General features: G+C 57.9%; 1 protein-coding gene across 2 annotated transcripts; it reads left to right on the forward strand.

Moving 5' to 3' along the window:
* Positions 1-60: 60 nt before the first annotated feature.
* On the forward strand, positions 61-26,920 carry KLHL26 (kelch like family member 26). 2 transcript variants are annotated; one of them, XM_021708213.1, is made up of 4 exons: positions 106-225; positions 14,542-14,547; positions 21,820-21,997; positions 24,094-26,920. In XM_021708213.1, exon 4 carries the CDS (start codon positions 24,098-24,100, stop codon positions 25,673-25,675), a length of 1,578 nt encoding a protein of 525 aa, XP_021563888.1. In that variant the 5' UTR covers positions 106-225; positions 14,542-14,547; positions 21,820-21,997; positions 24,094-24,097; the 3' UTR covers positions 25,676-26,920. The 2 variants fall into 2 exon arrangements, with proteins under 2 accessions (XP_008047587.1, XP_021563888.1); XM_008049396.2 differs by lacking the exon at positions 14,542-14,547 and having other exon boundaries at positions 61-225; positions 21,815-21,997.
* The last annotated feature ends 625 nt before the right edge of the window (positions 26,921-27,545 follow it).

Genomic DNA, 27,545 nt, shown 5'->3' on the forward strand with positions numbered 1-27,545 from the left:
CCGCCCCGAAGCCCCGCCCCCACCCCGGTCCCGGCCCCGGCCCCGCCCCTCCCCAGTCCCGGCCCCGCCCCGTCCCTCGCGTTTCGGTCTACCGGGACGGCGCGCGGCTCCCGTCACTCGAACGCGCGGCGGCGGCGGGAAGATGGCGGAGTCCGGCGGCGGCAGCGGCGGCGCTGGCGGAGGCGGCGCCTTCGGCGCGGGCCCCGGCCCCGAGCGTCCAAACAGGTGAGACCCGGCCCGCAGGATGGGCCCGCACCTGTCCCGGGGCGCGGGAGACCAACGAGGAGTCCTGGGGGTCCTGCGGGGCCTCGCCCGAGGGCTTGCGCCGGGACTGCGGACTTTGCCGGACCGTGGGGTCCTGGCTGGGGGAGGGCCGCGGCTAAATGGGGGCTGGGTCCCCCTGGAACCCCACGGCGTCTGCAGGCCGCCCTAGGGGCCAGAGGATCCTGGGGTCCGAGGGGAAGCCGAGCGGCTCCTGACTGTGCTGGGGCCAGAAGGATGTCACAGGATCTGGGAGACAGGAGACCTGAGAGTGGCTTGGGCGGCTCTGAGGAGGGGGCTGAGGCCTAAGGCTTCCTGTGGGGTGCTGACGGTGCTCCTGGGAACATGTTGAAGGGGCTTGGGAGGGGTGAGGATTGAGAGTCTGTGGGTGGGGGTCTCAAGTGAGCCTGAGAGGGGGAGGCCGAGAGGGTCTGAGGTGTCCCAGGGATCCTGAGGGGCTGGAATGGGTCTTGGGGAGCCTGAGAATGGTGAGAGATCCCAGAGGGTCTATGGAAAACATAGAGCCCCCGCCTCTCAGAGTGCTGGGATTACAGGTGTGAGCCACCGCATCTGTCCTTGGCTAATTTTTTTTTTTTTGAGTTGGAGTCTCACTCTATCACCCAGACTGGAGTGCAGTGGCACGCTCACAGCCACCGCAGCCTCGACCTGCTGGGCTCAGGTGATCCTTCCATCTCAGCCTTCCAAGTAGCTTGGAACTACAGGCACACGCCATCACACCTGGCTAATTTTTTGATTGATTGTAGAGGTGAGGTCTCACCAAGTTACCCATGCTGATCTCCAACCCGTAGGCTCAGACAGTCCTCTCACCTCAGCCTCTCAAACTGCTGGTATTATAGTGAGCCATTGTGCCCGGCCCAGCTAATTTTTTTATTTTTGTCTTCTTTGGGGCTCCTCCCTCTCATCACCATGGGACTCAAGTTCATCCCACACCCCAAGCTCCAGGCTAAAGGATTTTCCTTTGGTCAGAGGAAGGTCCCCTTTCCTTATGGCCAAGTCCTGAGATGAGTTGCTTGAACCCCAGAATTTGCATACAAATTGTGGGTGTCTACATTGCCTCTATGCGTTCTGGGTTCTCAGAAGGGAGGGCACCTGCTTTAGGGAGTATGACCTCTTGCTCTTTTCCCATTGGGCAAGGCCAGACCCTCCCACCCTGGTCCCCTGGAAGGCTACCACTCTTGGCTGGCCAAGGAGGAAATTCCTGGCTCTTTCCCACTCTGAGCTTCCAGGAGCTGATCATTTCAGCCACGATGATAAATGATGAAGTTAGTCCATAACCTTGAGCTGTGGAGTTGGTCCTCATTGCAGGGCTGTAGGAATGTCCTGGTGGTCCCGGTGTGTGAGTTGGGCTTTGGAAGTCAGATGGAAGGAAACAGAGATGGGTTGGGTGAAGGAGGGGTGGCCCGGCCAGGGCACAGAGAAGGCAACCCTGCATGTTCCTGAAGATGAGGAGTGGTACCTTGAAGCTTGGGTGGTGGACAGAGCAAGGCACTGAGTCTGGTCTGCCAGTTGCTATGGGGAACCGAGGAGGTATGCGACCAGTGGGGTGACCAGCCTTCCTGTGTGGGTGTGGGAACCAGCAGGCATCAGAGGATCTGGGGGGACATTCAGAGGGTGGAGTAGCTGGGGCTTGATGACCGACCAGGCGTGAGGTAGCAAGTAAGGGACAGACAGGAGGGACAGCAAACCTCAAGTTCCTGCCTTGGGCCTTGAGGTAGATGACCGGAGGCAAAGGCTCTTTTTTATTTTTATTTTTTAGCCTTGACCTGCTGGGCCTCAGCCTTCCAAGTAACTGAATCTACAGGTGTGTGTTACCATGCCTGGCTAATTTTTAGATTTATTGTAGAGACAAGGACTCGTTAAGTTGCCTCAACTGGTCTCAAACCCCCTGGACTCAGACAATCCTCTTGCCTTCGCCTCCCAAAGTGTGGGATTACAGGTGTGAGCCACCATGTCAGGTATTTTTTTCTTTCATTTTTTTAAACAGCTTTATTGATATGTAATTAATTACACACCGTATGATACACTCATTATTCCTGAACAGCTCATTAAGTTTTAATACATTTATGTATTTATTTAGAGTCGAGGTCTCATTCTGTGGTCCAGGCTGGAGTGCAGTGGCATGATCATGGCTCACTGCAGCCTCAACCTCCTGGGCTCAGGATATCCTTCAGTCTCAGTCTCCCGAGTAGCTGGGACTATAGGCGCACCCTGCCATGCCCAGCTAATTTTTTTTTTTGAGTTAGAGTCTCACTCTGTCACCCAAGCTGGAGTGCAGTGGTACCATCACGGCTACTGCAGCCTCAACCTTCTGGATTCAAGTGATCCTTCTACCTCAGCTTCTTAAGTTGTTGGGACTATCTGCAAGTGTTATCACACCTGGCTAATTTTTCTATTTATTGTAGAGACAAGGTCTTTTTTTTTTTTTTTTTTTTTTTTTGAGTTGGAGTTTCACTCCATTGCCCAGGCTGGAGTGCAGTGGCACATTCCACCATAGCCTCAACTTGCTGGGCTCCATGATCCTTCCGCCTCAGCCTTCCAAGTGGCTGAAACTACAGGTGTGTGCTACCACGCCTGGCTAATTTTTGATTTATTGTAGAGAGGAGGTCTTGCCAACTTGCCCAGGTGGGTCTCGAACCCACGGGCTCAGGCAATCCACTCACCTCGGCCTCCCAAAGTGCTGGGATTACAGGCTGAGCCACTGAACCCAGCCTAGACAAGGTCTTATTATGTTGCTCAGGCTGGTCTTGAACTCTGGTCAGGCAATCTTCTTGCCCCCGCCTCTCAGAGTGCTGGGATTACAGGTGTGAGCCACCGCATCTGTCCTTGGCTAATTTTTTTTTTTTTGAGTTGGAGTCTCTATCACCCAGACTGGAGTGCAGTGGCACGCTCACAGCCACCGCAGCCTCGACCTGCTGGGCTCAGGTGATCCTTTCATCTCAGCCTTCCAAGTAGCTGGAACTACAGGCACACGCCATCACACCTGGCTAATTTTTTGATTGATTGTAGAGGTGAGGTCTCACCAAGTTGCCCATGCTGATCTCGAACCCGTAGGCTCAGACAATCCTCTCACCTCGGCCTCCCAAACTGCTGGTATTATAGTGAGCCACTGTGCCCGGCCCAGCTAATTTTTTTATTTTTGTCAAGATGAAGACTCACTGTGTCACCCAGACTGGTCTCGAACTCCTGGCCTTAAGCAATCCTCTGGCCTTGGCCTCCCAAAGTGCTGGGATTGCAAGTATAAGCCTAGCCCTGGCCCATTTATTGAGTTGTGTGCTCATCACCACAGTCTAGTTTTTAGACTGCTTCCATTACCCCAGAGAGTTCCCCCAAGCTTGTCTGCAATCAACCCCACTCCCGCTGCAGCCCCAGGGACTTCCAGATCTGCTTTCACTCTCTACAGCTTTGTCTTTTCTAGAAATTTTACAAGAATGGAGTCATACAACATGTGGCATTTTGTGTCTGGTTTCTTTCCCTAACATAATGTTTTTGAAGTTCATCTGTGTTGTTGTGAGTATCAGAAGTTAGTTCTCTTTCACTGCGGAGTAAAAATAAACAAACTGTGTCCATCCGTACAGTGTTGTATGGGTGGACACAGTTTGTTTATCCATTTACTGGATGATGGACTGTTGGGTTGTTTCCATTTTGACAACTGCAAATAAAGTTGCCGTGATGAACATCTGGGTATGTGTCTCTGTGTGGACATATACTTTCATCCTCTTGGGTAAACACCTAGGCTGGAATGACTAGGTTGTATAGTAGATGCATGCTGAATGTTTTAAGAAACTGCCAAGCTCTTTTCCAAAGTGGCTGTACCATTTTGCATCTCTGCCAGCAATGTGCAAGAGTTCTAATTGCTTCTCATCTTCACCAGCACTTGGTATGGCCAATTCTTAGTTTTAGCCATTTTTTTTTTTTTTTTTTTTCGAGTTGGAGTCTCACTTGGTCGCCCAGACTGGAGTGCAGTGGCTGCTCCTGGCCACCGCAGCCTCGACCTGCTGGGCTCTGGCTATCCTTCTGCCTCAGCCTTCCAAGTTGCTGGAATTACAGGCCCGCGCTACCACGCCCGGTTGATTTTTTGATTTATTGTAGAGAGGAGGTCTCGCTGCCCGGGCGGGTCTCGAACCCACAGGCTCAGGCAATCCACTCACCTCGGCTTCCCAAAGGCGCGGGATTACAGGCTGAGCCACCGAGCCCAGCTGAAGTAAAATTTATGTAACATAAAATTCACCTATTTCTCTTCTTTCTTTTTTTTTTGAGTCAGATTCTCACTCTGTTGTCCAGGCTGGAGTGCAGTGGCACGCTCATGGCTACCCCAGTGTCGACCTGCTGGGCTCAGGTGATTCTCCCGCCTTAGCCTTCCAAGTAGCTGGAACTACAATCACATGCTACCACACCTGGCTAATTTTTTGACTTATTATAGAGCCGAGGTCTCGCCAAGTTGCCCAGGCTGGTCTTGAACCCCTGGGCTCAGGCAGTTCTCTCACCTCGGCCTCCCAAAGTGCTAGGATTATAAGCGTGAGTCGCTGCACCCAGCCTGAACTGTACACTTAAAATGGGTGAATTTTTGTGGGTTCGAGACCCACCTGGGCAGCAAGACCTCATCTCTACAATAAATCAAAAAATCAGCTGGGCGTGGTAGCACATACCTGTAATTCTGGCTACTTGGAAGGCTGAGGCCAAAGGATTGCCGGAGCCCAGCCGGTCGAGGCTGCGGTGGCCGGGAGCGGCCACTACACTCCAGTCTGGGTGACAGAGTGAGACTCCAACTCAAAAAAAAAAGAAAAGAAAAGAAATGGGTGAATTTGGCCATTTAGTGCACAATAAATAAATAAAATAAAGTGCACAATTTAGTGGCATTTAGTACATACATTCACATTATTGTGCCACCACCACTTCTATCTAGTTACAAAACATTTTCATCCTCCAAAGGGAAACCCTATTCTCACCAGCAGTCACTCCCCATTCCCTGCCACAACCCCTGACAACCACTAATCTGCTTCCTGTCTCTAGCAATTTTTCTGTTTTATAAATAGAATCATACACCATGTGGCCTTTGTATCGTCTGGCTTCTTTCCCTCAGCATCATATTTTCAAGGTTCTTCCATGATGTAGCATGTGTCGGTGCTTCATTATTTTTTATGGCTGTATAATACTCAGTTGTGTAGATGACCACATTTTGTTTATCCATCCATCACTTGATGGACATTTGAGTTGTTCCCACCTTTTGGCTATTATGAACTGGGCTGCTATGAACATGGGTGTATGCACCCATGACTGCACACCTGCATTCAGTTCTTCAGGTCCATATCTAGGAGCAGAATTGCAGTGTCACACGGTAGTTGTATGTTCTGGATCATGCCTGTCACTTCACATTCTTTGGTGTGTCTCTTTGTGGAAGTGCTTTAAGAGTGGAAAGCCTATCTTATGCCGTCCTATGCGCCTGGAACATGGCAGCACAGAGTGAGTAAATGTTCAAGAGATGTGCTCGAGAGGGATGGAGGGCGGAATGGCATGTGGAAAAGTTTTCTGTTCCCCAAGGCTTGCAGTCTGGCAGACAGAAAGCCCCCCTCTGTGAGATCAGGTTGGTCTCATGCCTTTGTGGGGAGACTTGTGGGGCAGCTGGGCCAAGAGAGGCTGGCCTTCATCTGTGAGCCTGGCTTTCCAGCCTGCCAGGCAGCGCCTGCCTCTGCCTTTTTGTCCCAGGAAGGGCTTTGTCATCTGGCCAGGGGTGGGGGTGGTTCCTGTCTTCCCTTTGGCCCTTTATGCGGTACCACAGCTCAAGAAACTGTCCTCAGGAGGGACCACACTCCCCCATCCCCCACCACCCCCAGCATTATATAACTTGTTTGTTCCAACTTCTCTCTTCTGCAACCAAGGGGGAAAAAAGAAAGAGAAAAGCTTATTCTCCCTCCTTCCTATCTCCAGGGATCAACAAAAAACCCGTTGCCTAGTAGAGATGGTCGTTAATGGCTGAACTGAACCTCAGGGATGGACTGAGTGTGGCTGCCTTGGCCAGGGGCTTGCAGAATGGAGGTGGGGTCCTTGCTGCACAAAAGACACTTGTTCACCAGCCAACCTCCTCCTGACCCAGGCCATGGGGGTCCAGGCTCCTGGAGGAAGATGGGGTTTGGGCCATTCCGAGTGTTGTGAGGGGGAGGAGAACCTCCCCCCCAGACACGCCTCTCCAGCTGGAATTCCATCGCTGTGAGGTACCCAGCCTGCAGAGTTCTGGGGAGGCTCTGCCCATGCAGGCTTTGCAGACGGGGGCCTTGGCATCCTCCTTTCTCGGCCTGCCTCCCTGGAGGTCCCTGGACCGGTCCCAGCCTTCTCACTGACTCACACTGCTGCTGGGAGGGATGTGGGGGCACGGGGTGAGGGCCACACCAGCTGCAGGTGTTTCCGTGGGAAGGCGTGACTAGGATGCTGCACCCAGTGGGCTTGTCGCAGTTCAGTCCAGACTCGGTGGCCTTTGCTTGTTGAAGTTTTCTCAACACACCCTCTCTGGCTGCTCCCTAGATTGTCCCCACTAAGCCCTGGAGCCTTGGAAGAGTCCAGTGCCCCAGTCCCTGCTGGGAGGACATGTGGATGATGTGGCCTTCAGAGGAGGTATTTGTTCCTCTGGCCTTGTCCTCTGTGCAGAGGGAGACAGAGGCAGGATCTTGACCCTTCAGAGACTGGAGCTCAACTCCTCTTGGGAAATGTGGGCAGATCTGGCGGCAACAGCTGCTTTGTTGGACCATAGGTGTCTGTGGGTCCCTCCCCCCAGTGTGCAGCCACATCAGATTCCTCATCTGGGAAATGGGGCTCCAGGCCCACTCAGTGGGGTGGCTGGGATGCAATTAGCTGGGGGAAGCTGCATGTGCCTTGTAAGGTTAGTGTGGCGGTGGTGACGTTGCTTTAGTGGGATGCTGGGTGCCAGAGAGCCTTGCCAGTGAAGTCCGTGTGTCAGGTAGGCCAAGAAAAGGTTGGCTTGAGCCCTTGGGAACTTGTTGCTATTACTTGGAGGCGTGAGAGGGACTGCAGCAGGGGCAGTGGCAGAGGGCAGATTGGGTGCCCAGGAGCAGGACTTGGAGCAGGAGCCATGAGTCCCGGCAGGTGCCATGGTGGGGCAGAAGAGGCTGGGCAAGCTGGAGGCAGTAGTGGGCTGGAGGCATGCTGTGGACAGTGTCCAGATCACTGGATCTATCGCAGGCTCAGTTTTCCCCCTGGGAGAGGCTGCCCTCCCCAATAGGGTCCCGGGAGTCAGGATGTGGAACTGCTCTGGAGTGCTTGATCATCTCACAGCTGGACAGCTGCCACCCAGTAGCTGCGACCCCTGGGACAGCCTTGTCTTCGGCCATAGTCACCGGGAAGAAAGGTTTTATTAGCCCTGCCATACTTGCACTGTCTCCAGGGAGCCCTGTGGTCTGTCATCCAACTTCCTCCCAGCAAGGGGTTTTATTGCACCTGTGTCTCCCCAGCCACCATAAAAAAGAGGCCTTCCCCTCATTACTGCCCTTCGAGTTTTTTCTTTTTCTGATTTTCTTTCTTTCTTTTTTTTTTTTGAGTTGGAGTCTCACTCCTGTCGCCTGGGCTGGAGTGCAGTGGCATGCTCGCGGCTACTGCAACCTCGATCTGTTGGTCTCAGGTAATCTTTCCACCTTAGCCTTCCAAGCAGCTGTAACTACAGGTACATGCCACCATGCCTGGCTATGATTTTTTTTTTTTTTTTTTTTTGAGTTAGAGTCTCACTCTGTTGCTCAGGCTGGAGTGCAGTGGCACACTCATGGCCACCGCAATTTCAACTTCCTGGGTTCAGGCCATCTTTTCACCTTAGCCTTCCAAGTAACTGGGGCTATAGGCACAGACCACCAAACTTAATTTTTTGGTTTATTGTAGAAATAAGGTTTTGCTGTGTTGCCCAGGCTGGTCTTGAATTCCTGGGCTCAGGCAATCTTCTTACCTCTGCCTCCCAAAGTGTTGGGATTATAGTCATGAGCCACTGCTCCTGGCCTGTTATAATAATAATAATAATTATTATTTTTTGAGTTGGAGTCTCACTCTGTCGCCCAGACTGGAGTGCAGTGGCCGCTCCCGGCCATCGCAGCCTCAACCTGCTGGGCTCCAGCGATCCTTCCGCCTCAGCCTTCTGAGTAGCTGGAACTACAGGCGCGCACTACCACACCCGGCTAATTTTTGATTTATTGTAGAGACGGGGTCTCGCCAAGTTGCCCAGGTGGGTCTCGAACCCGTGAGCTCAGGCAATCCACTCGCCTCAGCCTCCCAAAGTGCTGGGATGACAGGCTGAGCCACCGAGCTCGGCCTGTTTTAATGATTTCTAAAATTGTGACCTGCCCTTTGGTCTTAGGGATGTTTTGGATTTGGGGTCAAAGGCCTTGGAGGAGACAGACAGAAGGAGGAAGAGAGACAGGAGAGGAGGAAGAGGAGGAGAGAGGAGAAGAGTTGGAGGAGGAGAGACAGAGGAGAAGAGAGAGATGAAGAGAGGAGGAAGAGGGATAGAAGAGAGGAGGAGGAAAGGAGGGAGAAGAGAAACAGGGCCCTGAGGAATTATTCAATTGCTTGGGGGCCTTTAAACCTGGAAGGACAGGGTAGGCTTTGCTGGAGGCTCTGGCTGATGTTGGGTGGTGTGTGTCCCCGAGTCCCTGACTGCTTGCTCTGTGGACAGAATTCGTTCGACATTGTTCTCTGTCTTAGGGTGTTGCCGCCACCATGTGCCTGCCACTGTGTGGTGCTGGGTGCTCGGGGTCCACAGGACACATGGCCCCACCTGAGGTGCATTTGTGCCAGCAGGGGTTAATCAAAGCTGTGGGATCATTTCCTCAGGGTAGCCACAGGGACCCTGAGATCTTTTTTTTTTTTTTTTTTTTGAGTTGGAGTCTCACTCTGTCGCCCAGACTGGAGTGCAGTGGCCGCTCCCGGCCACTGCAGCCTCGACCTGCTGGGTTCCGGTGATGCTTCCACCTCAGCCCTCCAAGTAGCTGGAACTACAGGCGTGCGCTACCACACCCAGCTAATTTTTTATTTATTGTAGAGATGAGGTCTCACCAAGTTGCCCAGGCAGGTCTCGAACCCGTGGTCTCGGGCAATCCACTCACCTCAGCCTCCCAAAGCGCTGGGATTACGGGCTGAGCCATCAAGCCTGGCTAACCCCGAGATCTTGATGCTGAGTTGGTGCTTCCCACCTGCTCTGGAAAATTCTGGAGACTCTTCATGAGTGAGGTATAGCTGAGTCTGTCAGGGGAAGCCAGTGAGGTGGAGGGACCTGGAGCAGGACTTGAGTGAGGGCCCCTGCGTCAGACTGCTGTGGTGAGAGGACACCTCTGGAAGAGATGAGGGTGTTTGGGCCAGGGTGGCTGCTGGGGGCTGGAGGATGGGCAAGGGTTTGGGGACGGCTGGGGTTGTGCTCATACTGACCAAGAGTGGCGGCCATGAGGGCTCTCAGGTTCCGCCTTCTCATCGGGCAGGCTGGAGGTTGCGGTCCACTTGTCCTGAGGGGCTGTGCCAGTGAGCACAGAGGTGACATCCAGCCTGGGCTGCAGCCTGCCTCTGTTCCAGAAGAGCCCTTCCCGCCCCTCCTTGCATAGGGCCTTACGGGCCTCAGGCCTTCCCTCCAGCAGGCCCCATCTCGGGAACATCCCTCCCCCTGAGAGAAGGCCTGGGCCCAGTCGCAGCTGCCCCGGGAGGTCCCAAGTTGGCACATTTTGCTGGTTCCACCTTTGAGCCACAGCCTGGGGCCAGCCCCTCCTCCTGGCTCTGAGCCACCGCTGGCTCCTGCCCTCCTGGCTGCTGTCTACCACTAAAGTCGGGGTCCCTCTCCTCAGGCAGGCCCCCGACCATGTCGCTCTCTTGCCTGACACCTGCTCTTGATGTGACCCGCCGGACCCTGGGCTCCCACAGCCCTGACGTCCCTGCTGGTGTCCAAAGCACGCCCGCCTGGAATGTCCTGTCCCTGCGATTTGCACGGCTCAAGTGTTGCCTCCTTGGGGCCTGGCCAGTGGCCACTGGCCACCAGGCACCACTGCCCACCCCCTGCAGCCCCTGCCCTGTCATCAGTCATGGTGCATTTCCTATACTTGGGCGTCTGTGTCTCCCTAGAGGGTACGCTCCCTGAGACGGCAGGACTTTGCTGGTCCTGTTCCCAGTAGTGGCCCCAGCGCCAGCACAACTGCTGGCACCAGGTGGGTGCTCTGAGTATTGATCCAGCGAACCTCCCACAATTTGAGATGGATGTGGGGGGAAACCTGGTTTTCCCTCCATGCCCAGTCCAGCTGAAGGTCGTCCTCCTCCTCCCTTTCTTTAACTGGCAGGGTCTGTGTAGTGTGTAGAACCACAGACATTCACAAGCATGTTGTCAGTAAGTCAGCCGCATTCTAGAACATTCTGTGCACGGTCCCCTTTTGCTTGTGCTGCATTCAGTGAGTGAGCAGATCCTTCGTGCTGTGTGTTGGAACTGAAGAGGCCGGCGACAGCCGTGCTCTCCCGTCCAGCTGTCTGAAGTGGGAAGTGGGGGCTGGCCCGCTGGGTCCCCACTGCCGGCAGCCCCACCCTCCTCCTCTGGTAGCTGCTCGCAGCTGTGCGGACGAGCTCTCTTAACACTTGTTAACCCCAGCCTCCAGCCCCTTCCTGCCCCCACCCTCTCCACATGTCCCTCCAGAGAGGGCCGCGCAGCGTTAGCGGGACGCTTCTCCACGGCTGCGCGGCTGAGCATTCCTCCTCTGCAGAGCGGATTTTGGTGCGCGTCCAGCACGATTTCAGAGCCCTCACCGAGCGGGGAGCGCCTGATGGCTCTGGGCGCACCACCGTGGTGCGCACTGGGGACGCTGTGATCCGGAGGAAGGAACCGACACCTTTGGGGACTCGCAGACTTTTTGCAAGGGCTTCCGGAATTGAACACGCCAGCCCAGAAGAGATCTCGAGGGCCTGCAGGGGGGTCACCCGAGGACCATGGCTGAAGATGTTTTCTGACGCCACAACTGTGAAATTCCACAGGGGTCAGAGACAGAGCAGGCGGGAGCGGCTGGGCTGGATATCCGGAGCATCTCACTCTCCAAGGGATGTTAGAATTTGAGGCAGTCTGCCGAAGGTGGTGGCGCAGAGGCGTGTGATCGCCGGAGTCTTCTGTCACCCAGGCTGAGCAGAATATTTTCCCAGGGTGGGTGTCAGGGTGTCCAGGTGGCTGTGAGGTGGCAGACATGTGGGGGAGCCCCTCGGATGACCCCTGGGCTGCCTCTCAGTCCACAGAACCCTTCCAGGACTGAAGTTCACCTCATGACTGTCCACCCTGGTGAAGTTGGGATCCCGGCAGGGCTTCTCTCCTCTATCTGTTGCCCTTCTAGGCTCATGCTCTCTGTCACCTGTGGCAGGGCCATCCAGGGTACACAAGTATCTACACTCCACGTGAGTCACTTGCACAAGTGACAGGTGGTATTTCCTCGCTAAGACTCATGGATCAGCCTCTTTGCTGTTCAGCTTCGTCCTGCCTCCAGACTACTAGCATTATGCTGCTGAACTTGTGCATTGGTCGGGACACAGGCAGCTCCTTGACCTTTTGGAGGCATCGTGGTGGACAGAGTGGAAACTTCTGACGTCACAGATAGGTGGGCCTCTGGCTGGGAATGACTGCTGCCCACTCACCGTCAGAGCACCTTCCACATGGCCTTCTTGCCCAGCTGCTAGGAAGGGCGTGTGCAGTGCAGGGGCAGCAGCTGGAGAAGCAGTAACGCCACGCAGCTTAGCCAGAGACTTGTCTGGAATGCCTGGATGAAGCTGAGGCTCCTGCATCCGAGGCCCCTTTTGGCAAGGAGAGCCAGAAACCCGACTCACTGTCTTCAGTTAACAGCTCAAAGGCCACATGAACAGGAGATTCAGGGAGACATCCAGTTTGGGGGTTCATTGGGTTTCAAGGCTTCTGCCAGCACCTGTGCCTCTACCTCTCAATTCTGCCTTGGGGGTTCATTGGGTTTCAAGGCTTCTGCCAGCACCTGTGCCTCTCCCTCTCAACTCTGCCAAGGTCTCTGCCCACCTTGCACTCTGCTAGCTTGGCAACCCCATGGGGACGGTGAATCCCCAGCCTGTGGCTCCTGTGGAAGTCCCAGGGAAGGCTCCTCCAATTGGATCAAATGGACCATGCCCCCAGCCCAGGCCCAATCACGAGGGCCCTTGGTTGGCCATGCTGGGTCACGTGCCTCCTCACCACAAGGATAGGGTCTGCCTGATCCCCACCATGGAGAGTGGAGAACAGGTTCCCTAGGAAAAAAGGTGGCCCTCATGGGAAGGGGGGAGAGTGTCAAGCAGCCCTGAGATGAAGGTGTTCAGGACAGCATCCCCAGCACTGAGGTTCATGTTGTGGCCAGAAGGCCCCTGATGAACCGTGGAGTGCCTGCACCCAGCTCCATGGGGGATGAGCATGCTGTGTGGCAGCCCTGTCCCTTCTAGGGCCTCCGCTCCTGACTGCCAAGGGTCCTGGTGGGGTGGGCTGCTTTGCCGCATGTTTCCGCCCTGAGGTGCTGGAATTCCGTGGTGCCGTGCAGCCATGCACTCATGTATCTACTTGTCTGATCTGCAGAGGGAAGGGTTTTGCTTGTGCAAGTGGCCCCAGCTCCTAGCACAGTGGGTCATATAGGGGATGAGCTGAAGCAACCTTGCCCCAGTGGGGATGCCTCAGCCCATGACCTGCCCCTCACCCACCCCTGGATGGGGACCCAGCTAGCCAAGAGGGCGAGTGAGACCGTGCAGAAGTCAGAGGCAGTGGCACCCGTGGCACTGAGCGCAGGAGGACTGGTGGAATTGGGGCACAGCGTAGGGAAGATGGTCTGGGGCAGGAGGGGTCAGCCATTCGTCCCAGGAATAGCATGTGCAAGGCTGTGAAGGCCTGAAGTCCAGGAGAGTTATGCCGAGGAATCCCTGGAAGATCTGAGTTGGTGGGTCACATACTCAGCCCCCCTGCGGAGCAACTGGAAGATGAGTGGGGGTAAGCCCACAGCCTCGGCTCTTCCTGCCCTCAGCCCCACATCTATCGTCCCGGCTCAGGCAGAGTCTGGCGAGTGCTCTCCGCCCCCCGAGCCTCAGTCTCCCTGTGCCTCACAGTGAAGATCACGGGCCCACCCGCCTGGGGTGTGGAGAGGCCAACCAGGAATGTGTGCTGGCCTTAGGTCCCAGCCAAGCCTGGTGTCCTTCTGCCTCTTGCTTATCGTGTGGCCTTAGGCCAGGGCCTGAACCTCTCTGTGCCTCAAAGTCCCCATCTGCAAAATGGGGATGATAGTGTGTGCCAAGAACTGCACAGACTGGGTGCTGCCTGGGCCTGTGGGGGCTGTTCTGATGGGGATGCCCTGACATGGTGGTCTGGGTACGAGCCAGCTTGGGGGTGGTGCTGTGGAGGCTGAGACCTTTGTCACTGCCAGGGAGGGGGCTATGTCTACCACTTGTCATCCGGGACCCTTTTCCTTTTTGGCCTTGAAAAATGGCCAGAGTTGGGCTAGTCTGGGGGGGCACTACCCTCAGCCCCTCTTTCCGTCAGCAGCAGCAGAGTCTCAAGCCACCTGCACTCCCGGATACAGGTCAGAGGCTGGGCGAGGGCAAGAGAACACAGCCTGGCCTCCAGGGAACTGGGCACATGGTGACCCCTGAGGAGGCGGTGTGAGGTCAACCCTGCCACCCTCCCTCCCCCTTCTTCCTCTGGAGTGCCCCCATGGTCCTGGTATGACAGCTTGCAAGTTGCTGCACTTTTGCCCCTCCTTTCCCCCCTCCATTTTCTGGAAGGTTCAAGTGAGACTCAGGGAAGGGGAGGCCTCGTGGTGGGACGGGTGACCCATAGGGGGACATGTCTCCCAGCTCTGCTAGGTTCCCTTCCCTCCTGCAAGCTGGGACTCCGCTTTTACCTCACTGGTCTTGGGGTGTTGACAGTGGCTCTTTCGAGGGGATCGCAGCTTCCAGGACCTGCCCGCCTGCCCTCCTGGATGCCCGGAGTGATCGGAACAGCCTCCCGCCCTCGCCAAGCCTGGGTCTTCCCTGCTGTTACCTGGCGGCCCGTCTGGAGATACCAGTTCTGGGTGCTGGCAGGTTGCATGACCATCTGCTGCAGGCATGCTCCCTGTCCTGTCCCCACCCAGCAGACACACAGGCAGGGGATGTTGCTAGACCATGAGGCCATGAGGGAGATGGAGCCTGGGTTGGTTCCAGGGGTCAGGGGATGTCTGTACCAGCAAGCTGTGTGGCACAGGCCAGCCAGGGCCAGCTCACAGCAACTATCTGTGTTCGCAGCACTGGGCTCTTGAAGGAGATTGGGAGTTGGGGGACAAGGCCCACTCAGGGACATGCACAGATCTGCCCTCAGGTGTGCCCAGGATCCTGGTGTAAATTGTTGTTGAAGAAGTAGGAGCCCACCGGGGAGGGAGGGAGGAGTAAATAGCCTGACTGCAGGCGCCCCTGGAGGACCCAGGCTTGGGACATGGCTCCAGTCCCAGTCAGGTTCTCCTCTCTTTCTGTGGCCCCCCCCCCAGCACCCTGGATATCATGGTCTGTGTCCCCCCTTCTTTCTGGATTTCTGTTCCCTTTGTCGGTGTCTCTGTCTCCTCCTGTCTCGGGATCTATGTCCTGTGCCCATTTCCCTCCCCCCTGGGCCCCTGTCCCCCTCTCTCTTGAGTCTCTCTCGCTCTGGGCCTCTGCTCCCCTCCCTGAATCCCTCTCCGTAGGTTCTTGTCCCCTGCTCTCTGGGTCCCTATCCCCTCTCTCTGGGCCCCTGTCCCTCTCTCTCTGGGTCCTTGTCCCTTTCCCTCCGGGCTCCTGTCCCCTTCTCTTTGGGCCTCCGTTCCTCTCTCTAGGCCTCCGTCCCCCTCTCTTTGGGTCTCTGTTCCCTTCTTTAGGCTCTGTCCCCCTCTCTCTGGGTTCCGGTCTCCCTCTCTGTGGGTCCCCGCCTGCCTCTCCTGGGTCCCTGTTTCCCTCTCTCTGGGTCTCTGTCCCCTTTCTCTAGGCCTCTGTTCTCTCTGTGGGTTCCTATTCCCCTCTACCTGGGCCTCTGACCTCCTCTATCTGGGTCTCTGTTCCCTTCCCCTGGACCCTTGTCCTACTCCCCTGGGCCCCTGTCCCGCACTATGGGCCTCTGTCAGTGGCTTGGTGTCCCGGCCTGCCAGGACACTGCTCTGGGACCTGCATCTGTGCCTGGCCCCCCGCTTATCCATCTAGATGCACTCCCCTTCCTCTGCTTCCCCAGGAGCCCAAGGTCTGCTGGTATCTTGGAGGAGCTGTCCCTTATCAGGAGAGATAGCCCCGAAAAGGGACCACTGCAGCCTGGTGGGTGGGAGGCTGTTGGGCAGTCCCAGGAGAAAGCTTGATGACGTGAGTGGGGACTGCTGCCAGCCGGAGCCTACGAGGGCTGGCTTGAGGTGCCAGAAGCCAGTGACTCCATCCTGCAGGCTGGGAGCACAGCCCTCAGGCCATGAACTACTGTAACCATGGCAACAGCGGGGACGCTGCCTTTGTGGGGCTTTGGGACCCTGGCTCTCTGTGCCTTTTTGCCTCGAGGCACATGCCCGGGGGCTGGTGGGGCCTCAGGGAGTCAGCAGGCTGCAGGGAGAGCAGGAAGGAGCTGCCCACAGCTGTGGGAGCTGTGCTGGGTCTCAGTTTCCCCATCTGGGAGGGGGCACTAGTGGTGTTGCCCTCTGGGGCTGCTGGAGGACTCCTGAGGCCCGAGCCTGCTTGTGAGGGTCAGCAGTGAGCAGGATGGGCCGCCAGAGAGGTTGCCGCTCTGACTGGAGGACACAAGTGGGTGAGATGGGGCAGGGAGGTGGACGGGCAGGTGCTGAGACCTCCAGGCTTCTGTCTTCCACGGCAATCACTGTCTTCCTCTCTCTGGGTCCCTGTCCCCCTCTCTCTGGGTCTCTGTCCTTTATCTCTGGGTCTCTGTTCCCCTCTCTCTTGGTCTCAGATGAGGCTCTCTGAGGATGGTCTTGGTGATGTTTCAGTCACCAGCCCAGGAATAGGACAGAGGCTAGAGAGGGCAGAGATCCCTCAGGCTGCACTGACAGCCCCCGTGTCCCCTGCAGCGTAGTGTCTTTCCTACCCATGCACTGCGAGACCCTGGGTGGCATCACATGGCTGGCACGGGAGCCAACCAGCTGGGCTGCCCTGCTGTGCCTCTCCGAACCACATGGACGATAAACTTGAGACTGGCTTTAAGATGGGAAGGGCTCGGCTTTGGAGGGTAGGAGCTATGCTCAGGACAGTGGGAGGGCACGCCAGCAGCTCTTGCTGGCTGGACTCTGGGCTCCTTGTGGGGGTGGGGAGGATTTTACAAAACCCCAAAAAAATGTTTCCATGAAGTTCTTTCTTTTTGCCTTTTTTTTTTTTTTTTTTGACATTCCAATGAAAAGAACTGTCTGGTGCTTTGGGTCTCTCTCCTGTCGAGCAGAGAAGCCAACTGTGGGGATAGGACTGCAGCCAGGGGGCTGGAGGAGGGGGCACCCACCCCACAGGTGCTTGGCCCTGACTATCAGCTCCTGAGGCAGCCCCTCCTTGCCCTGCTCTTGATCCCCCACAGCGCTGTCATCACCAGGGTGCCTGGCTGCAGCCTCTGTGACTCTGAGCTTCCTGTGACCTCCCCACTAGGCTTTCCTGCCTCAGAACGGGTCACCCCAGAGCCGATTCCTATGTAAGGATTTGAGGGCCTCACAGAGGATTCATTGGGGGAATGATCCCACGCAGGGTTGTCACCAATAGGCAGGTGACACCAGGGGCAACCCCAGGAGATTTCGGGGTCCACCTGGGGGCAGTCACCCCACCCAGTTGCCCCAGAAAGGGCCCAGCATGTCCCTGTGCAGGGAGATTCTGAGGGAGGCAGCAGTGGGGTCCCTGGGTGGGCCTGGGTGTGTCCTTGTGCTCAGCACAGGTCTGTCGCCAGGGTGCCTGATGACAGTGCTGGGGGGATGCAGCGGCTGGGGGTGTCAGCACAGGCCTGAGCCTGGGCCAGGCCTGTGGTGGGGCTCGCGGCCACTCAGAGGCCAGATCTGGGCTGAGGGTGCAGCCAGGGCGGGTGGTGAGTGGCCTCCTGAAGTGGCCCTGACTGGGGTTGCTGACGCATCGGCTCCGATGACTCACGTGCGGGTGACCGTGACTCGAGTGGCCGTCTGGAGATTCGGACCAGCTCAGGGCCGCCGCCGCCTTCCTGGGGGCCGTGGCCCTACTGCGCCGGCCGCCCCCTGTCTGGGCTGGCCTGAGTAATGGGTCCTTCCCCTCCTCCCAATGACCGGCTGGAGAGGACCTTAGTCATCGGCCCAGCTCTCACCCTCCCTCTTCCTCCTGCCCACCTCCGCCCAGGCTGGCCTCACTTCTCTGTCCAGGCCACTGTGGCCTTCTTTCCCCCCGATCCCCCCGGAAGGGAAGCAGGGGTTAGATGTGGCTTCACGGGGCAGCAGCATAGCCTGGTATTGGGGGGCAATGGTGGGGGGCCTCAGGGTCCCCTCTGTAAGATGAGAGGAAGGAAACAGCTGTGTAGGGGTGTTGAGTATAGGGGCATGAGGAGGTGGCCTGGGAGGATGAGGCTCCCCCCATGCAGCTGGGACCCCACCCTCCTACCAGAAGGAGTTACCATCCTAACTCCAGATGGGAGCATCTGAGTTCCTGGAGTGCACAGTTGTCAATGCCAGTGACAGCCTCCATCCCAGGACCTGCATTTGCTCTTCTCCAGCAGCCCCGGGGGGACAGGACTGTCATTTGCCCCCACTCTGCAGCTGAGTGACTGCCAAGTTCACAGCTAACCAGAGCTGGCTTGATTCCCCAGACCCAGAGCAACCCCAGCCCAGCCCCCATGCCTTCCCCGGGAGACCTTGCCATCCAGGTCCCACAGCCTCTCCACTTGCTGGGAGCCCTGAGACTCCTGTGCCCAGTGCTGCTAGCCACCCCTTGGCTTCCTTTTTTCCATAACCCTGACAGCAGAGAGCAGAGACACGTGGGCGCCCACGCTCTCATGGCAGCACTCCGCTAGCTTTGCAGTCCTCCAGATGCATTCTTACACACTCAGGGAGATGCATGTGTCACACCTTGGGCACCGGTGGCAGCCACGGAGTGCACACTGTACCTTCCTTCCTCCTCCTGCCGTGGGTGCCATCCCCAGGACATGTAAGGGGCAGCCTGGCATCGCTGTTTTGAAAGGTGCTGTCATTCTGTGTCCCCTTGAAGGCTGTTTGGCTTGTTTCTCATCTTTGACCCTCGGTGGCAGCATCTGTGTGTCAGAAGTGGAGTTGCTGGGTCAGGGACAGGAGCCTTCAGAATGTTGCTAGAGTTGCCCAGCTGGCTTCCCCTGTTGCCCGCCTCACACTCCCATCATGAGCCCATCCACCTTCCTATGAGTGAGGGCCAGTCTCCGTGCTTTTCTGGCTGACTGCATGCCTTCCTGTGAACCATCAGTCTGCATTTTTGTGCCGCTTTCTTCAAGGCTACTGGGTTTGTGTTGATTTCCTGATGTCCTCTATATACAAAGGAGCACAGGAAGTATAGGTCCAAGGACTGCGTTGCCCCATGATGAAGTTGCCTTGGCGTGAAATCTTTATTCTGGTGAACTTGTGCACCTGCACACCTGTTCCCAAGGACTTAGAGAAAGCACAAGGAGTCCTCCTACCCCATCCCAAATCTTGAACTTCTAAGAAAAACCAGAGCCTGGCAGGGCCTGCCTGCAAATCTGGGAGGTGAATTGTCTGCAGAAAGGCCTGCAGGGCTCCCTGGGCCCCTGCCGTGGGCTGTACTCTTGGGGGCCTACCAGCTTCAAGTTCTTCCATGCCTGACTCCGTGTGATGGAAGTAGAGGCACCAAGGGGCTTGCAGGGGTGGATGGCGTCCCTCAGAGAAACTGGGAAGTCCAGGTCTGTGGCCTTTGTTTCCCAGGAGGGCCTCAGGGCAGCCTGGTAACATCCGAGGCCCATTTGGCAGCCAGGAAAGCCGAGACCCAGGGAACGGGCCGAGTCCCCCAGCCGGCCGGTAGGGCAGCGGGTGGAATCCTGCCCCTCAGCCCGCACATCTGTTCAAGCCTGTCTGCCTTCCACGCGTCTGTGGGGTCCCTTTCAAGCTCCCTGTGTGTCGGAGGCTTCCGCAGGTCCGGGCGTGGGCAGCCAGCCTTCCCGTGTCATGCGCATTTGGAGGGCCTGCGGGCAGAGTGGCCCTGGGTCCCCTCTCCCCGTCCGCTCTGAGGTGCACACGGGCATCCATCTTTGCCGGACTGCTCCTCCTTCCCCCACCTTCTCGTCTTCCTCCTTCCTCGGCTTTCCCCTCCTCCTCCTCCTCCTCTCCCTCTCCCTCCTCCCGTTCTCCACCTCCTCTTACACGTCCTCTCCTCCCTCTCCCTCCTTTGCCTCCTCCTCCTCCCTTCAATCCCATTTGGCTGTCTCCTCCTCAGGACAGCCCCCTCCCCCCACCGCAGGTTCTTGGTGCATGGAGCGGTCATTGTACATCCACACCTGTCTCCGTGGGTGTCCGTCTCCCTGCCAGAGCCTGGAGTGTCACAGGGCAGGCCTGCCCTATCTGTGAAGCGCCAGCTGGGGCGTGAACGCGTGGCTGGGGTGGGGCCCCTAAGGTCGGGAGGCCTGAGGCACTGCTCTTGGGCCCACTCGACCAGTGTGCTGACTGTGGCCCAGGTGCTCCTGTCTGGCTGGTGCCCCAGGGTGGGCCTGTAGTGCCGCCTGCCTGCGGAGCCCCATGTGCGGAGAGGAGTGGGGGGCCAGGGCCGGGGGCAGCCAGGGCAGCTTCTTAAAACGGCCAGTCATACGGGTTCACCCTTCTCAGGGCAAGGCCTCAGGTTGGAAGCAAAGGTGGTGTGTGTGCGCCCAGCCGCCATGACGGCAAACGGGGTTGTGGAGGCCAGCCAAGTGGTGGGAGGAGGGCGAGTAGCCAGCACAGGGGTCTGCACACCGTGAGGTTCCCCCTCCTGGGTCCTCCAACCCATGTTCCCGCTCTCCGGGCTCCTAAAGCACCTTGCAGGCAGGGCGAGAGCTCAGGCAGCTTGCTCTGCCCAGTAGCACCTTGCCTGTCTGTGGTCAGTGTTGGCCCCACAGCCCTTCCATCTGCCAGTTGTCACCCACCTTTCCCAAGGGGCCCTGGAAGCATGGCCTGCGGTGGAGCAGTGGTCAAGGACCCCTGGTTGCAGTGGCGCATGGAGTGAACACCAGCTGTGTGCCCTGAGTTTGAGGTCAGCGCCTTCACACTGCTAGTTTGGAGCCCTCAAGCCCACTGCCCCACCCGTTTCTTGAAAAGACCAGGGCTTGAGTGCTTGGGCCTCACGTGGGCAGGGTTGGTCTCGGGAGTCCCAGAGGGCAGAGGCCATGGGGACAGAGCAGGGTGCTTGGGGACCTGATCCTGGAGATAGCAACAGTGTCCCCTCGTGTTATGTTGAGGATGAAATGACGTTTCAGGCCTTCAAAGCGAGTCCTTCATTGAACCACTCAACAAAAACTTTCCAAAATAAAATAATGAAAGGGCTGGAAGGGCTAGGGAGAAGAGATGAGGGTGATGGGCAAGGGGGGTTGGACCCCAGAGGTCTCATATCCCTGAGGTGATGCTGGGGGTCATGGCTGGGTTTGCACGGGCTGAGCAGGAACCTGAGAAGGCTGCCATGTCTTTTGTTTTGTCTTTTATTTTATTTATTTATTTATGGAGATGGAGTCTCACTATGTTGCCAAGGCTGGTCTTGAAGTCCTGTCCTCGAGCAGCCCTCCTGCTTCAGTCTCCCAAAGTACTGGGATTACAGCCATGAGCCACCGTGCCCTGGCCTGTTTTGTTTTTTATTGAAGTGAAATTCACATAATATTAAACTAACCATTCTGGCTGGCACAGTGGGAGGAGGACTGCTTAAGGCCAGGACTTTGAGACCAGCCTGGGCAATATAGCGAGAACACCATCTCTACAAAACAAAATAAAACAAAACAAAAAACTAATCATTTAAAAGCATACGATTCAGTGGCATTCAGTACACTCACAATGTTATGCAACCACCACCTTTGTCAAGTTCCAGAACTTTTCATCACCCCAAAGGAAACCCTGTTCTCCTCCCCAGCTCCTGACAACCATGAATCTGATTCCTGTCTCTGTGGACTTGCCTTTTCTGGACATTTTCTTTTTTCTTTTTGAGTCAGAGTCTCACTCTGTCACACAGGCTGGAGTGGAATAGCACGTGTACAGCCACCACAGCCTCGACCTGATGGGCTCTGGCGATCCTTCTGCCTTAGCCTTCCAAGTAGCTGGAAGAACAGGTATGGCCTCCATGCCTGGCTAACTTTTTGATTTCTAGTAGAGATGAGATCTCACCAAGTGGCTTAGGCTGGTCTTGAACCTATAGGCTCAGGCAATCCTCTCGCCTCAGCCTCCCAAAGTGCTGTCATCCCAGTATGAGCCACTACACCCGGCCAGACATTTCTATCAATGGAGTCACACGCGGTGCAGCCTTCCTTGTCTGGCCTCTTGCTCAGCATCACGCTTTCAAGGTTCTTCCCTGCTGTGGCGTGTGTGGGAACCTCAAGGCCTCCAGGCTGTGTCCCCCTTTGCTCTTCCCACAGCACAGCCGATAAGAACGGGGCCCTCAAGTGCACCTTTTCGGCACCTGGCCACAGTGCCAGCCTCCTGCAGGGCCTGGCCACCCTCCGTGCTCAGGGTCAGCTCCTTGATGTCGTGCTTACTATCAACAGGGAGGTCTTCCATGCACACAAGGTGGTCCTGGCTGCCTGCAGCGACTACTTCAGGTGAGTGTTGGCACCGGGTCTCCTGGCAGGGTATCTGTCTGGGAGTGGGGATGGGACAGAGAGCACCCTCTACCTGAGGGGGGCCCATCTCAGGGACAGCCTTGAGGGATGGTGGCTACAGTGGATGCTCTCCTGACTTTAGAGAGAAGCCAGCATCCTGGAAACCTGTGGCTTTTGCAGGTTTGCGTCCTACTCTTTGTGGGCAGAATGAGCCTGGGGGTACAGAGCCGGTCCGGGGGTGCCCACTGAGTGGCTTTCACACTAGGGGTGCCTGGGCCAGGCCTTTGCTGGACACCTGCTGCATGCTAGACCTTGTTCTAAGCCTCAGGCCACAGCAGGGATGAGGTGAGCATGGGTCCCTCTTGTCAGGGAGCCCACCCTCAGGGCACCTGCAGTGGACAGCCCAGGGACTGGTGGGACATCCAAGGAACTTGCTGGTGCCCACGTGCCAGGCTCTGTCCGAGGCCCGGATGAGCTGTGGATGTCTCCCTCACATGACAGATGAGGCCTGGCCGGCGCCCGGGTGTGTCTGTCTGTCCCTGAGCTGTGGCTGGGCCGAAGCAAGGGCCTCATGGAAGAGGGGTTCTCGCCAGCTGGGGGCTGTCATGGAGCTGAGTGGCCTCCCTTCCTCCCTTGGTGACCAGCAGATGTGCCTCCTTTCAGTTGGGCAGTGACCTTGCTAGCAGAGCCAGGTCCCTGGGGTCTCCAGGCTGGCCCCAGCCCAGGAGCAGCCCCAGGTCACACGTTCCCTGAGGCCTAATGCCTGGCCTGGTGCCCCCCGTGCCCACCCCAGGAGCCCAGCGAGGCCACTGTGGGAGCTGCAACAGCTGAGCCAACGGGGGCACCGTGGCTATTTTTACTCTGGATTTGGGGACGGGTGGGCCCAGCCAGCAATGCCCTTTAAAGGCTCCATTTCGAGGGTACTGCAGCCAGCCAGGCCTTAAAAGGCAATGCTCCCTCCCATTGCCATGGCCACCCCTGTCTTCAGTGCCTGATGCCCGAGGACTGGCAGGGACCCGGAGGAACACATAGGGCAGGGTCTGGGAGCCAGCAGAGCTGCTCCTGAACAGCGCCGAGATACACATTGGGCAGATGTGAGAGCCTTGCGATGGTACCTTGCATCTGTCCTTGCCCCATGGCCTGCACCTGGCAGGAGACTAGGAGAAGGACATCTCTCAGGGGCTGGACAGGGAACGCTTCCTCCCCCATAGGCTGCTGTCAGAGAAGGTGCACTGACAGTCAGAGTTATCATGGGACGCCAGCCTGCCCATGAGCCCATGAGAAACCCACCCCCCACCCCCGGAGCTGGTGCTGGGGTTCTCTCCCTCTTCCGCTGGGAGGCACCTAAAAGCCATAGGGACTGTGACCCAGAGCTGCGAGCCTCCCTCCTGCCCAGGGGCCTATGTCCTCTCATCGGCTGTCACATTATCCATTACTCAGAGCAGGACAGTGTGGTGTCAGAGATCTCACAGTAGATTGGGGATTTAGTCCATGACTCCTCTGGGCTGTGAGTGGGTGGGGGGGTGCTTCCCTGACTACCTGGGACCTCTCCTGGGAGCTCAGTCACCCCCGCACAGCCTCCTGGACCCCATCACCTCCTATCCCCATGTGATGGTTGCTGAGACTCAGGTTGAGGAAGACAGAGCCACCTGCCTAGGTCCGCAGGCAGGTGTGGGCTGGGCTCTGTGGACTGTGATGCCAAGTGCCCCTAGAGCCCCAGCCTCCTCCCCTGAGCGGTGGGGCTGCGGATCTGTTCCCAGAGATGGAGTGGTGGCTCCCCTCCTGCCCAGCTCCACCCCTTCAGCCACTGCCCCCGCCCTCCCAGCCGCTGGGTTTCAGCCATGTGGGGGAGGCTGACCCAGTGACAGGAGACCACTGCAGGGGGCAGAGCAGGGAATTGCTGTTTCTAGGAAGACACACAGCTTGGGGTGGATTGAAAATCCATGTTTTTAACGAGCATCTGGCCTGCTCTCCTCTTGCTGGCTGTGCCCCATGCCCCGTGTCTGGGACCACTGTTCCCGAGGCCATGCTGTTCTGGGCTGGCTGGGATGGCCCTTGGCTGCCTCGAGCCCGCTAGCTGCGTTTCTGCCTCCTAGGGCCATGTTCACGGGCGGCATGCGGGAGGCAAGCCAGGATGTCATTGAGCTGAAGGGCGTGTCTGCCCGTGGCCTGCGGCACGTCATCGACTTTGCATACAGCGCAGAAGTGACCCTGGACCTGGACTGTGTGCAGGACGTGCTGGGTGCCGCCGTGTTCCTGCAGATGCTGCCAGTGGTGGAGCTGTGTGAGGAGTTCCTCAAGGCGGCCATGAGCGTGGAAACCTGTCTCCACATCGGCCAGATGGCCACCACCTTCAGCCTGGCCTCGCTGCGCGAGTCAGTGGACGCCTTCACGTTCCAGCACTTTCTACAGATCGCCGAGGAAGAGGACTTCCTGCGCCTGCCCCTGGAGCGCCTGGTCTTCTTCCTGCAGAGCAACCGCCTGCAGAGCTGCGCCGAGATCGACCTGTTCCGTGCGGCTGTCCGCTGGCTGCAGCATGACCCAGCCCGCCGGCCGCGTGCCAGCCATGTGCTCTGCCACATCCGCTTCCCACTCATGCACGCCACGGAGCTGGTGGACAGCGTGCAGATGCTGGACGTCATGGTGGAGGATGTGCTGTGCCGCCAGTACCTGCTGGAGGCCCTCAACTACCAGGTACTGCCCTTCCGGCAGCACGAGATGCAGTCGCCTCGCACCGCTGTGCGCTCAGACGTGCTGTCGCTGGTGGCTTTTGGCGGCACGCCCTATACCGACAGCGACCGCGCCGTCAGCAGCAAGGTGTACCAGCTGCCTGAGCCTGGTGCACGCCACTTTCGCGAGCTCACGGAGATGGAGGTGGGCTGCAGCCACACATGTGTAGCTGTGCTGGACAACTTCGTGTACGTGGCCGGGGGCCAGCACCTGCAGTACCGCAGTGGTGAGGGCGCCGTGGACGCCTGCTACCGCTATGACCCACACCTGAACCGCTGGCTGCGGCTGCAGGCCATGCAGGAGAGCCGCATCCAGTTCCAGCTGAATGTGCTGTGCGGCCTGGTGTACGCCACAGGCGGCCGCAACCGTGCAGGCAGCCTGGCCTCGGTGGAGCGCTACTGCCCCCGGCGCAACGAGTGGGCCTACGCCTGCTCGCTGAAGCGTCGTACGTGGGGCCACGCAGGGGCCTCCTGCGGGGGCCGCCTCTACATCTCTGGCGGCTACGGCATCTCGGTGGAGGACAAGAAGGCCCTGCACTGCTACGACCCGGCGGCCGACCAGTGGGAATTCAAGGCGCCTATGAGCGAGCCACGCGTGCTGCACGCCATGGTGGGCGCTGGCGGCCGCATCTATGCCCTTGGGGGTCGCATGGACCACGTGGACCGCTGCTTCGATGTGCTGGCTGTGGAGTACTACGTGCCAGAGACAGACCAGTGGACCAGCGTGAGCCCCATGCGCGCTGGCCAGTCCGAAGCCGGCTGCTGCCTGCTGGAGCGGAAGATCTACGTCGTGGGGGGCTACAACTGGCGCCTCAACAATGTGACGGGCATCGTGCAGGTGTATAACACAGAGACGGACGAGTGGGAGCGGGACCTGCACTTTCCCGAGTCCTTTGCAGGCATTGCCTGTGTCCCTGTCCTGCTCCCGCGGGCGGGGGCCAGGAGGTAGCACCTGGCCCCTGCCCCTGCTGTTTCCAGCCAGCTCGAGCCCCGCCTCCTGCCCCAGGCTGGCCTCAGAGCCCCCATCCCCACCCCCCGCGGTGCTGCTGAGCCCGTGCCCAGGATTTCTTGGCTCCCTCCTTCCCAACACAGATCCTGGCTGTATCCAGCCCAGGGAGCCTGCCTGCCATGCGCTGACGGTTGTGGCGGCAACCTTGCACCCAGGGCAGCTGTGCAGCCTGGCTTGCAGGTGAGATCTGGGTCTCTCTTGTGGTAGCCCTCGTGGGGCTCTGCCTGGCTTCTCCCTGCTCCTGGTTTCAGGCGTTCAGATGTGAATGAGCTCATGTATGTCGAACCCACAGTCCGTGGTATGCAGCTTGCCCCCTCCAAGCCTCTCGTGCGCATGTTTTTAAAATCCACTCGCCCCAAACCTCTATGACCTGCAGACCTCCAGGAGCAAGGAGAGGCAGCTCAGAACCCTTGGCTAGGGTGATGGAGGCCTGGGCATATCCGCCCTCCCCCTTGAGCCCCCCCCATGCTGACCCTCATCCTGAGCTGTGGGGAGGAGCTCCTGCTGGCGTTCCTGTCCTCAGCCCCAACATCTCAAGTCACTCGCCCATCTGCTTGGAGGGGGAGGAGTCACACCCAACTCCCAGAGATGGTCTGGGGCCTCCATCTGGCACTGAGCACCTGGGGCCTTGAGGAGGGGTCCAGATACCCTCGCCATGTTTGGCCCTTGTAACCAGCCAGCTTCTTCCCGTGGCTGCAGGAGGACGTGGCTTGAACCTTACGGTGCATCTGCACCCGCAGGTCTGCCGGCTGGGGTGATGTTCTTTCCCTCCCTCTTTTCCGCCCCCCCCAACCCCCAACCTGACCTGCTTTTAGGCCAACATGGCCCGCGCCTGAGCCCACCCTCAGGGACGCCAGGCAGGCGGGGCCTTTCCCCCTGAGGGCCTGGCCAAGTTCATTTGGATGTCTGAACCTCTGAACCTTTTCTTTTTGTTTTGTTTTACTTTATTTTAAGAAGCCAGTACTGCTGTCTTATAAACGGGATTTGTACTCTCGGGGCAACTTAAAGTGTCTCCCTTGCTGCTCATGGACGATTGATGTCGTGTCTCTGTGACCCACTCACCGTGTAAAGAATTAACCTCGTATCTCAGCAGACGTCGTCTCCTAATATTTCCCTTTATTTAATAAAAATGTTATGGTGAAAAGATGGAGCGGGCCCAGCCAGGACTTGTGGGCTTAGGCCTGATTGGTCGCAGATTCCTTTTGTGTCCTCTGTGTGTGGGGGCTCCCCTCCCTGCCTCGGCCTTTTCCAGCCTTGAGAGGAGCGGGCAGGGGGCTGGGTTTTGGCGCAGGGGCCTCGGGAGCTGTGGCCAGGTCCCCCTACCTCCCCGTGACCAGAGCAGGGGCAGACCTGAGGCGCCCTGCAGGCGGAGGTCCGCTCCCAAGAGGCAGTGCTGGCCCCCACGGGGTCTGTCTCCCACTGCTCAGTCCCAGGGTGCAGATTGGACAGGCAGCCCAGGGGTCCTTCCGCCACAGGGCATGATGGAGGAACTGCAAGCAAGTCCTCCAGGAAGCATGAGCCACCGCCCCTCCACGTGGGCCCAGCGCCCCCCGACCCCCAGCCCTGCCCTGGCCGTGGTGGGCCTGGCCATGAACTGGGCCTCCCGGAGCAGGCTGCTCGCTGGCTGCGGGTCAGTGGAGGGTGCCTGACCACCCCCCATGCCTTCCACATGCAGGGCTTTAGGCCTGGCTCCCGAGTGGTGGCCGTCCGGCTCGGGGTGAGGCTGGGGCTGGGGCAGCGTGTGAGCAGCGCTGAGATAGGAACTTGGTTGCGAGCCTGGAAGGAGCCTGCGCTGCCAGGGGCATCAGAG

Source organism: Carlito syrichta, unplaced genomic scaffold (assembly GCF_000164805.1).
Source record: "Carlito syrichta isolate Samal-C Ts95f unplaced genomic scaffold, Tarsius_syrichta-2.0.1 Scaffold135577, whole genome shotgun sequence".
In the NCBI taxonomy this organism is placed as follows: Eukaryota; Metazoa; Chordata; class Mammalia; order Primates; family Tarsiidae; genus Carlito; species Carlito syrichta.